This window comes from Panthera tigris, chromosome D4, assembly GCF_018350195.1.
Source record: "Panthera tigris isolate Pti1 chromosome D4, P.tigris_Pti1_mat1.1, whole genome shotgun sequence".
NCBI lineage: Eukaryota > Metazoa > Chordata > Mammalia > Carnivora > Felidae > Panthera > Panthera tigris.
In genome coordinates this window covers 436,481-449,157 of record NC_056672.1, presented here as the reverse complement: position 1 = coordinate 449,157, position 12,677 = coordinate 436,481, and the positions used below count along the sequence as shown (strand labels likewise).

Sequence of the window (12,677 nt, the reverse complement as noted above, 5' to 3'; positions counted from 1 at the left end):
CCTCCCTCCCTCCCTTCCTTTCCTTCCTTCCTTCCTTCCTTCCTTCCTTCCTTCCTTCCTTTCCTTCCTCCCTTCCTCCCTCCCTCTCTCCCTCTCTCCCTCCCTTCCTTCCTTCCTTCCTTCCTTCCTTCCTTCCTTCCTTTCCTTTCCTCCCTTCCTTCCTTCCTTCCTTCCTTCCTTCCTTCCTTTCCTTTCCTCCCTTCCTTCTTTCCTTCCTTCCTTCCTTCCTTCCTTCCTTCCTTCCTTCCTTTCCTTCCTCCCTTCCTCCCTTCCTCCCTTCCTTCCTTCCTTCCTTCCTTCCTTCCTTCCTTCCTTCCTTCCTTCCTTCCCTTATTTATTTTAAGAGAAAGAGAGAGAGCATGAGCAGGGAAGGAGCAGAGAGAGAGGGAGAGTGAATCCCAAGCAGGCTCCTGTCAGCACAGTACCATACCAGTCTTGATCCCAGGAAGCATGAGATCATGACCTGAGCAGAAGTCAAGAGTCAGCGAGGTTGGGGGTGGGGGGGGGATGGTCTAAATGGGTCAGGGGCATTAAGGAATCTACTCCTGATATCATTGTTGCATCATATGCTAACTAACTTGGATGTAAATTAAACAATAAATAAATAAATAAATAAATAAATAAATAAATCAGAAGCTCAACCAACTGAGCCACCCAGGTGCCCCATTTTTTTCTGTTTCATACTTTCTACTTTCATTGTAGTGATTAAGTTTCTGTTCATTGTTTCCATTCTACACCCCATATAACTTACGTTTTTTCTTATGTTTTAATTAGAAATGTTTTATCATAGAATATTATCAATTTTACCTTTAATGGCCTCATCCCATCACCACTCTTGTCCTTTTTTATAATCATATCTCTTGCAAAAATTATTGCTGAACAGTATTTTTCTTTGGGAGATCTCATCTGATTCAATTTACATTATTTGGAATACTTTTTAAAGTATTTTCGCCAGATAAAGATAGAGATACTCTGCAAGTACTTTTATTCCTGAAAATGTCTTTCTCTAGCCTTCACAGAGAAATGGCCTTTTAAAGATTTTTTTTTAAGTTTATTTATTTTGAGAGAGAGATAGCAGGGGAAGGGCAGAGAGAGGGAGAGAGAGAGAATTCCAAGCAGGCTCCTGTCAGTGCAGAACCCAACATGGGGTTCGAACTCACGAACCATGAGATCATGACCTGAGCCAAAACCAAGAATTGGGCACTTAACCAACTGAGCCACCCAAGTGCCCCAGAAAAGGCCTTTTAGATACATTTCTGATATCATTTAATTTACTGCAGATGAGGCATCTTGATTTTCTGAAAATTTTCTCTGTAAATAATCTGTTATTTCACATGTGCTTTGGATTTATGTGTTTTTGATTATCTTGAAAATTCAAGAATATCCCCAGATTTGATCATTGATTGGGTTCCTTCCTGTGTGTGTGTGTGTGTGTGTGTGTGTGTGTGTGCGCGCGTGTGCGTGTGTGTGGGTAAGTTTGTGGGGAAGGCTAATGGTACAGGCCTAGTAGTGGTGTGAGTGGTGGGAAGTGTGCTTGGGTACCTGGTGCCAGTGCAGGTGCATCTGGGATTGGGACTCTTGGGATGATTGATGAAGATGCATGGTGGGTGGTGATGAAAGTGTGGAGGCCAGCAATGGGGGCATGTGATATTGTGATATAATAAGAAATAAGTATTTTAGTCTTAGTCCATGGTTCCCAGCACATAGCTCCTAGAACCTTTGTCATTTCCTAAATGATAAGAGCCACAGGGCACCTTTTGTTCCTGACTCCAGAAATTGCTCCAGAGAGATGAAGGTGAAATGGATGTTGTCATCATTCATAATAAATTCTTTTGAACCACACCTGAGTTTACGTTAATGAAGTAATTTTTCTAAAGTCTCTCCATAACCACTCGAGGAGGGCTGGTTGCCAGGGGAGCGAACCATGTGATTAGAGCGTTGGAACTTGAAACCCATGCCCCGAATGGAGGTTGAGTCAGTCACCAATGGTCAGTTATTTAATTAATCATCTGTACATAATGAAGCGTCCATAAAACCCCAAAAGGATGGAGTTTGGAGAGCTTCTGGATTGAACACATAGAGATGCTGGGAGAGTGCGGCACCCCTTCCCCTATACCTCGCTCTATGCGTCTCATCCACCTGGTTGTTCCTGAGGTATGTCATTTTATAATCAATCGATAATCCAATAAGTCAAATGTTATCCTGAGTTCTTTGAGCTGCTCTGGCAAATTAATGGAACCCGAGCTGGGGGTCCTGGGAACCTCTGATTATAGCCAGTTAATAAGCACAAGTAACAGCCTGGGCTTATGATTGGCATTTGAAGTTGGGGCAGGGAACACTCATGAGACTGAGCCCTCAACCTGTGCGATCTGATGCTGACTCCAAGCAGATGATGCCAGAATTGAGTTAAATTGTAGGACATTCGGCTGGTGTTGCAGAATTGCTTAGTGTAGGGATTCCTTCCCCACCCCCGACCTTTTCCAACACACACACACACACACACACACACACACACACACACACACACATATTTGATGACCAGAAGTATTGAGAATAGAGGAAAGACCTATAAGAGGAATTTTTCCTTTGTGGGGCATGGAATTTACTGGTGGCAAGCCAGAACGATCAGGTTAGAGTGTTGGAGGCTCTGTGATCAGGGACTGTGGAATGAATGATTTGGGGTCTATGAGCACAGGGTATGGGAACCGGTGATTCTGAGGTGTGAGTGATGGCTCTCGCGGGAGGTCGGTGTGCCGCAACCTACAGTGGAGCCACTTGTGGAGTGCGAGTGAGGAACTGGGGGTCGGGGTTGGTGATGACTTACTTGAGGGGCTGTGAAGTCAGATGACATCTGGTACAGTGATTGCAGTCTACGTGGATTACTGATATTGGAATAATATCAGTAACGAATTTTAGTGAGTATTTGTATGCCACACCTGTCTGAGTGCTTTTCAAGTATTGTAAGTTTGTTTATCTAAAAAGTATGAAGATGGGGAAACAGATTGAAGAGAGTTCTCTAGGTTGTCCTACTAGAAGATGGAAGAACTGAGATTCAAACATACATTGATTTGGCTCCAAATTCTCGTTGTTCCCCTGTGCCACCCGTCCCACACCGTATGAGGCTCTTGGGAAGACAGCTGAGTGGCTGTCACCATGTGGCACTGTCTCTGCAGGATCTCATTGTGTTTCCACAGATCCCTGGTGTCAGAGCACATAGTGAGCCTTCAGAATCTCTTTTTCGGACTCCAGTCCACCTTGGCCCAATATTTGCTGGCAGAGTTTAGACATGAAAAGTATATTTAATAGGAATACTTTTAATATAAAAGTTCAAAGCAAAAATTAATTTTAAAAGTCTATCATGAAAAAATATTGGGGAGGATAGGTCTAGGGTCAAAGGGACACAATGACCAATGTGTGTGTCTTGATTAGAACCTGCTTCCAGGGGCGCCTGGGTGGCTCAGTTGACTGTCTGCCTCTTGATTTCAGCTTAGGTCACGATCTCACAGTTCGTGGGAGCGAGCCCTGCATTGGGCTCTGTGCTGACAGCAGCGAGCCTGCTTGGGATTTTCTCTACCTCTCCTCTCTCTCTCTCTCTCTGCCCCTTCCCGCTCACTATCTCTCTCAAAAATAAACATTTATTTTTATTTATTAAAAACAATTTTTTAATGTTTATTTTTGAGAGAGAGAAAGAGACAAAGCATGAGTGAGGAAGGGGCAGAAAGAGAGGGAGACACAGAATCTGAAGCAGACTCCAGTCTCCAACCTGTCAGCACAGAGCCTGACACGGAGCTTGAACCCACAAATCGCGAGACTGTGACCTGAGCCTAAGTTGGAGGCTCAACCAACTGAGCCACCCAGGTGCCCCAAATAAACAAACATTAAAAAAAAAAAAAGCTACTTTGTTTTATAAGAATATAAAAATTACCTATAATTTTACCACCACCCAAATAATATATCTGTTAACATGGTAGTATATTTCCTCCCAGACAATTTTCTTTCTTGTGTATGAATGCACTCATATATGTGTCCATGCGTGTATGTGTGCATGTGTATGTACACACATATTGTTCAGTGAAAATGAAACCATACTATTTGGTACATCTTTTTATTTTTACTTGGCCGTTTAACATATTTTTCTACTGTAATTTAATTTTATGTGTCTTTATGTTTTCAGGATGGTCCACAAATTATTTAAAGAGTCTATAGTTATTGGGTATCAGTATGTTCTAGCCTTTTAATTTTGTTGTTAGCCATGCTGTGGTGAAATTTCTGCTTTTCAATTTTTGTGCAGGGGTGCCTGGGTGGCTCAGTCAGCTGAGCATCCGATTTCGGCTCAGGTCATCATTTCACGTTTCATGAGTTCGAGCCCCATGTCAGGTTCTGTGCTGACAGCGCAGAGCCTGCTTGGGATCCTCTGTCTCCCTCTCTCTCTGCCCCTCCCCCACTCTCTCTCTCTTTCAAAAAATAAATAAACATTAAAAAAAATAAATTAAACTTTTGTGCAATTCAGGATGGTTTTTTATGATGTAGTCCTGGAAATGAATTTTTTGGGTCAGGTGCATGGATGCTAAATGATGTATATGTCCATGTGTGGGACTCTGGCACACTTCCTTCTCTCATTGGTCACTCTGTTCATCTCTTCTCAGATCTCTGCCTCTTTCCCAGAAGAGCCAGAAATGACCAAGTCTCTGGTGAGTTCTTATTTGTTCATTTACTTATTTGTTGTTTTGTTTTCTAGTGGATTTTAGGAAGCATCTAACAACCCATATCGTAAGATGGACAAGTATAAATTAATAAAAACCAAGATCAGAGGGCAAAAAAGAACTATCAACTCCAAGTCAAGCTTGGAGTATAGATATATGTGAGTTGTGATTTTATACAGCTATGAACTTTGAACTGTGAGATTGTCTCTGATCTCCGTGAAAGACATAGCAATAATGAAAATGAGATACTGGTTTATATTGTTGATAAGTAATTTATTTCATCTGTAGTAAAGATTGCCTGGTTCTTGATGCTTGAGAAGAATTCTGATGGCTCTTCAGATGAATGGAGACAGAACAGTGTCTTCAACAAGAACACTGTTAGAAATACACTGACAGGGTTTCCATCATTACAAAGTGGTGCTTCTCTCGCTGGCACGTGACTTCAGATTCTTATTTAACAGGGTTGCGATTCCAACAGGGTGTCATTGCTGCTTGTCCAAGGACTACCTTGTGAAACAAAGTTTTGAGGTTTTATCATGAATAGGTGTTGAATTTTGATTTTCTGCATCAGTTGACATGGTTGTGGAATTTTACTTCCTTAGCCTACTGCTATGATGGATTACATTGATTTTCACATACTGAGCCAGCCTTGGCAACCTTTGAATAAACCCCATTTGATCATGGCATATACTTTTTTTTTTTAATGTTTGTTTATTTTTGAGAGAGAGACAGTGAGAGACAGGGCGAGCAGGGGAGGGGCAGAGATAAAGGGAGACACAGAATCTGAAGCAGGCCCCAGGCTCTGAGCAAGCTGTCAGCACAGAGTCTGACGTGGGCCTGGAATCCACAAACTGCGAGATCATGACCTGAGCCAAAGTCAGACACTTAACCGACAGAGCCACCCAGGCACCCCGGCATATACTTCTTTTTATGTATTTTATTTGCTCATACTTTGTTGAGGACTTATATTAATGAGAAATATTGGTCTATTTTTTTTTTTTTTTATTTTATTACTACTGTGTATGAATGAAAGTTCCAGTTCCCCCCTGCTTTTTCCCACACCACACCATTGGAATGTGAACGGGCATCTTTGTTCAGCCAGGCAAGAGTGGGAGTCTAGGCCACTCCCTGGGTCTTTACTGGTGGGCGTGGGGTCAGGCCCAAAGTTTTTTGTTTCTTTGGGTTCTTCATCTGTTGTGTTTGGCTAGAGTATATTTTGCCTAAAATTTTTCTGCCTTCTAGGTTGCCCCTTTGCTGATCTTTTAGCTAGAGAGAGCAGACTTTTCTTTGAGCTCTCTTTGTGTGCTCTTGGTGATTCTGGGTTGTAGAATGTTCTAGCACCTGTCAGGGCTATATGAGGCAGTCTTCAGGAACTAATGTTGTGTAGTTCCTTGGTTCCTGAGGTCTCTAGCCAGTTTGTCTCTTATTCTTTAGCCTTACAGAGTATTCTCAGATTGTTTATGGATGATGTCTAGGGTTTCTAGATGAGCGTAGTGGAATGAGGAGAGATGAGTGCATTTGTTCCCATCTTTCCAGGAGTGGAAGTCGTTCACTGATTTTTTTTTTTTTTTTGAAGGAGGACTTATTTTATAGTAAGCATATTCTTATATATTTTTTCAATAATATTTATTATCTCTGCATTTTAACTTAAAAAAAGATTTTTTTAATGTTTATTTATTTTTGAGAGACAGAGACCCAGTGCATGCAGGGGAGAGGCAGAGAGAGAGGGAGATACAGAATCCCAAGCAGGCTCCAAGCTCTGAGCTGTCAGCATGGAGCTCGACTTGGGCTCAAACCCATGAACCGTGAGATCATGACCTGAGCTGAAATCAAGAATCAGGTGCTCAACCAACTGAGCCATCCTCATATCTCATTTTTTGGAAAAATGTCTATTCAGGTCCTCTATCCATTTTTAACCAGATTATTTGTGGGGTTTTTTTTTGTGTGTGTTGAGTTGTATAAGTTCTTTGTATATTTCAGATATTAACCCCTTATTCAGTGTACCATTTGCACATATCTTTTCCTGTTCAGTAGGTTGCCTTTTCATTTTGCTGATTGTTTCTTTCACTATGTAGAAGTTTTTTTATTTTGACATAGCCCCAACAGTTTATTACTGTTTTTGTTTCCTTTGGCTGAGGAGACATATCTAAAAACATGTCGCTAAATCTGATGTCAAAGAGGTTACTGCCTGTGTTCTCTTCTAGGATTTTGATGGTTTCCTGTCTCACATTTAGGTTTTTAATCCGTTTTGAATTTATTTTTGGGTATGGTGTAAGAAAGTGGTTCAGTTTCATTCTTACATGTAGCTGTCCTGTTTTCCCAACGCCCATTTATTGAAGAGACTGGCTTTTCCCATGGTATATTCTTGCCTCCTTTGTTGTAGATTAATTGACCATATAAAGCCTGGGTTTATTTCTGGGCCTCCTATTCCATTCCAATGATCTATGTGTCTGTTTTTTGTGCTAGTACTATACTGTTTAGATTACTGTAGCTTTGTAGTATCTCTTGAAATATTGGATGTGCTACCCCCAGCTTTGTTATTTGATTGCATTTGCTACTTGGGTTTTTTTGGTGGTTCCATAAAAATTTTAGTATTTTTCTAGTTCTGTAAAAAATACTATTGGCATTTTATAGGAATTATATTGTATCTATAGATTGCTTTGGGTAATATGGAATTTTAACAATATTAATTATTCCAATCCATAAGCATGGTATATCTTTCCATTTGTTTGTATTGTCTTTGGTTTCTTTCTTTCATTAATGCTTTATTGTTTTTCAGGGTACAGGTCTTTCATCTCTTTTCATTAAGTTTATTCCTAGGCTTTTAGTCTTTTTGATACAGTTGTAAATGGAATTGTTTTCTTAATTTCTTTCTGCTACTTTATATTAGTATATGGAAACATAAGCAGTATCTTTTTTGTATGTTAATTTTGTATCTGCAACTTTACTGGATTCGTTTATTATTTCTAATATTTTTTTGGTGGAGTTTTTAGGATTTTCTGTGTATGGTACCATGTCATCTGCAAATAATGACAGTTTTACTTCTTCCTTATCAACTTGGATGTCTTTTCTTTTTCCTTTCTGATTGCTGTGGCCTAGACTTCCAGTACTGTGTTGAATAGAAGTGATGAGAGTGGACATCCTTGTCTTGCCCCTGATCTTAGAGAAAAAGCTGTCAGTTTTTCACCATTGTATATGTTTGTTGTGGGTTTGTCATTTACGGCCTTTATTATGTTGAGCTATACTCCCTTTATTTTTAATTATTTATTTTATTTTAGAGTGAGAGAGAGTGTGAGCAGGGGAGTGGAGGGGCAGAAGGAGAGATAGAGAATCTTAAGCAAGCTCCATGCTTAGCACAGAGCCCAGTGTGGGGCTCAGTCCCACAACCCTTGGATCATGACCTGAGCTGAAATCAAGATTCAGACTCTCAACTGACTGAGCTGCCCAGGTGCCCAGAAATATATTCCCTTTAAACCCGCTTTGTTGAAAGTCTTACTTTTATTTTTTTCATGAACAGGTATTAAATTTTGTCAAATGCTTTTTCTGCATTTATTGAGATGACTACATGATTTTTATCTTTATTTTGTCAATGTGGTGTGTCATGTTGATTGATTTGTGGATATTAAATCATTCTTGTATCCCAGGAATAAACCTGGAAGAAATGGATAAATTCCTAGAAACATATAATCTTCTAAAACTGAATCAGGAAGAGATACAAAATCTAAACAGACCAGTTACTAGTAGTGAAATTGAATTGATAATGAAAAAAAAAAAACCCAACAGACAAAAGTCCAGGACCAGATGGCTTCACAGGTGAATTTTAGCAAACATTTATTTTATTTTTTATTTGTTAAGTGTTTGTTTATTTTTGAGAGAGTGCAAGTGGGGGAGGGGCAGAGAGAGGGGGACAGAGGATCTGAAGCCCGCTTTGCACTGACAGCCGTGAGACCTATGTGGGGCTCGAACTCACGACTGAGATCATGACCTGAGCTGAATGAAGTCAGATGCTCAATCGACTCATCCACCCAGGTGCTCCATCTAGTAAACACTTAAGGGAGAGTTTAAGGGGTGCCTGGGTGGCTCAGTAGCTTAAGCGCCTGACTCATATTTCTGCTCAGGTCATGATCTCAGTTTGTGAGATAGAGCCCTGCATTGGGCTCTGTGCTTAGAGCTCAGAGCCTGCTTGGGATTTTCTCTCTCCCCTCTCTCTACCCCTTCCCCATTTGCTTGCTCTCTCTCAAATAAATAAACTTTAAAAAAAAAGTAAAGGAGAGTTAAAGCTACTCTTGTCAAACTATTCCAAAACATAGAAGAAGGAAAGCTTCCAAATACATTCTAAAAGGCCAGCATTACCCTGATACTAAAACCGGACAAAGATACTACAAAAAGTATAGACCAAGATCCCTGATGAAACATATACAAAAATTCTCAGCAAAATATTAGCAAACTACATTCAACAATACATTAAAAGGGGGTGCCTGGGTGGCTCAGTGGGTTAAATGTATGACTTTTGATTTTGGCTCAGGTCATGATCTCACAGTTTGTGAGTTTGAGCCCCGCATCTGGCTCTGCACTGATGGCACAGAACCTGCTTGGGATTTTTGTCTCCCTCTCTCTCTGTCCCTCTACTGTTTGCTCTCTAGCTCTCTCAAAATAAATAACAATAAATTTTTTTTTTTTAAACAATACATTAAAAGGATCATTCACCATGATCAAGTGGGATTTATTCAATCTTTGCTTTATCTTGAATGTTTAATCCATTTACATTTAAATGTTTATTTATTTTGAGAGAGTGAGAGCACCATTGGGGGAGTGGCAGAGAGAGGGGGAGAGGGAGAGAGAGGACCAACTGTGAGATCATGACCTGAGCCAAAATCAAGAGTCAGATGCTTAATCACCTGAACCATTGAGGCTCCCAAGTCCATTTACATTTAATGTAATGGCTGATATACTTGCACTTATATATACTATCTTACTATTAATTTTATATTTGAACCATCTATTTAATATTATTTTTACATTCCTTTCTGAATCTTCTTTTAGATTACTCAAAATTTAATTTTTTCCTTTGTTAACTTGCTCATTGTATACATTCTTTTTTTTACCCTAGATATTACAGTATTCATCTTTAAGTCGTTGTTATTTCTACCCCCTTCTCAATAATTCTGGGATACCAAATCATCTTAATTCCATTTACCACCTCTCATCTTTGCATTCTTATTTTCATGCATTTAAATTTGACATGTATTTTATTATTATTTTTTTAAATGTTTATTCCTTTTTGAGAGAGAGAGACAGAGCCTGAGCGAGGGAGGGACAGAGAGAGAGGGAGACACAGAATTCGAAGCAGGCTTCAGGCTCTGAGCTGTCAACACAGTGCTGGATGCGGGGCTTGAACTCACTGACCATGAGATCATGACCTGAGCTGAAGTCGGATGCTTAACCGACTGAGCCACCCAGGCGCCCTAGATTTGACATGTATTTTAAACATCACTAGATATTACTGTTACCATTTTTTATAGTCTTTGCAGTTTTATAAAGTTGGATTTGAGGAGCTTCTTGAATCTTTGGGCTGATGTTGTTCACTGATACCTCTCAAATGTTGCCTCTGCCCCACATTCCCCCTCTGTCTTCTCAGACTACAATATGTTATTCCTTTTCACTGTGAATATTATGAATAATGCTACTATGAATTGTCATGTGCAAGTTTTATGTAGACAAATGTTTTCATTTCTATTGGGTATATACCTGGAAGTGGACCTTTTGGGTCATGTTGTAACTCTGTGTTTAACTTTTTGAGAAATTGTGTTTTTCAAAGTGGTTATATCATTTTACATGTCCACTATCACTGTACAAGGGTTCCAATATTTCCACTTCCACACTAACCATTTATTATTATCTTTTTTTTTAATTGAAGCCATTCTCGTGGAAATATACCACTGATGACTAACAGTATTAAATATCTTTTTTATTATAGTCATCTTAGTGAATTTGAAGGGGTATCTCTATGATTTGGATTTCTATATCCTTTATGACTAAAGGTACTGAGGATCTTTACATGTGCTTTTTCCCATTTATGGATCTTTAGAGAAATGTATATTCAGGTCCTTTATTCATTTTAATTGGATTATTTATGCTTTATTGAGTTACAGGAGCTCTTTATATTGTAGATACAGGTCACTTACCAGACATATAATTTGCAAAAATTTTGTTCCAGTTTTTGGGTTGTCTTTTCGCTTTCTTGATGATATCCTTTTAAGCACAAAGTTTTTAATTCTGATGAAGTCCTATTTATTTTTTTCTTTTTAACTTTTTTTAATGTTTACTCATTTTTGAGAGAGAGAGACAGACAGAGTATAAGTTGGGGTGCTGAGCTGTCAGCACAGAGCCTGACGGGGGGGCTTGAACTCATGAACTGCGAGATTACGACCTGAGCCGAAGTCAGATGCTTAACTGACTGAGCCATCCACTTGCTCCTCTACTTTTTTCTTTAGTTGCTTGTGCTTTTGACTTTATATCCCAGGAATCATTGCCAAATCGAGCATCACAAGGATTTACCCTTTTAGCTAAAGTGTAAATTTGGCTAAATATAAGAACATTTAGGCCTTTGACCCATTTTGAGCTATTTTTTTTAATATGGTATGAGGTAGGTGTCCAACTTCATTCTTTTATCCTTTTTTTCCCGGTTTTAAGTTGTTTTGACACCTGTGTTGAGTATCAATTGACTATAAATATGACGGTTTATTTCTTGATTCTCATTTACATCCCATTGACCTATATGTCTCTCTTTATGCTAGTACCACACTGTTAAAAAAAAAATGCCTATTTTAATTATCTTTTTTAAAGAAAGAAATGGACTTATTCAGTGAATTGGTAAGTGCAAAATGAACGGCAGAATATATTTTATCTTTTAAATGAAGTTTTAATGACATATGGCATAGAAAAGAATGCACAAATCATAAAGTTTTATGAATTTCCACAGCATACCAAAAAAACATGACCAAAACAACCCAGAATATTATCAGTACTACAGAAAGAACGGCATGATTTATTTATTTATTTATTTATTTATTTATTTATATTACTTTAATATAATTTATTATCAAATTGGCTAACATACAGTGTGTAAAGTGTGCTCTTTGCTTTGGGGGTAGATTCTGTGGTTATATATATTTTTAATGCTTATTTTTGAGAGGGAGAGAGAGTGAGAGCATGGGGGTGGGGGGTGGGCAGAGAGCGAGGGAGACACAGAAACCGAAGCAGGCTCCAGGTTCTGAGCTGTCAGCACAGAGCCCGATGTGGGGCTCAAACTCACGAACCACAAGATTATGACCTGAGCCAAAGTCGGAGGCTTAATCTTGACTGAGCCACCCAGGCACCAGCATGATATTTTTAATGAGATTTATTTTCCCTCAAATAATGATATAAAATACAGGTGTTTAGTGAGAACTTTATATGTTGTAGCATGATGCAAATTATTAAAAGTAAGTTCCTAAATACCTTGTTTCCATTCTTCACATTGAATAGGAATATGTTTTTGCAGGGGTCAGTGTCATTCAAGGATGTAATGGTAGACTTCAGCAGGGAGGAGTGGCAACGATTGGACCTTGCTCAGAAAAGCCTGTACAGGGATGTGATGCTGGAAAACTATTTCAACTTGATCTCAGTGGGTAAGCACAGCTCCCCTGGGGATAAGGCTATACCTATTTGAGTATATTTGCATTCTCAGTGGAATTTTTTAAATCTGTGGAATTTCTGTGATATGTGGGAATTCTAAAGGCTGCAGGTCTGGGAGGGGCCAACATGGTGGAGAAGTAGGGGGAATCCATACTTCCTGCATCTCTCAAACAAGGAAGTGTGGAAACCAAAGGACTTTGAACACCAGAACCTGGGAGGAAAAGAGACTGAATCTACTAGGATGAAAATGGGAAAGATGGAAAAAAGATAGGTGGGTAACTGTGAACTGGGGGAGAT

General features: G+C 39.3%; 1 protein-coding gene across 4 annotated transcripts in view; it reads left to right on the top strand.

Moving 5' to 3' along the window:
• The window catches only part of ZNF484 (zinc finger protein 484), a 178,706-nt gene that overhangs the window by 1,494 nt on the left and 164,535 nt on the right, over window positions 1-12,677 (top strand). For 3 of the 4 annotated variants that reach the window (XM_042964436.1, XM_042964435.1, XM_007097340.3), the window contains exons 2-3: window positions 4,647-4,691; window positions 12,247-12,373. In XM_042964436.1, coding sequence (XP_042820370.1) covers window positions 4,677-4,691; window positions 12,247-12,373 — 142 coding nt within the window. In that variant the 5' untranslated portion in view covers window positions 4,647-4,676. Of the gene's footprint in view, window positions 1-4,646; window positions 4,692-12,230; window positions 12,374-12,677 lie in introns of all 4 variants that reach the window. The other variant, XM_042964434.1, reaches the window with a different exon arrangement.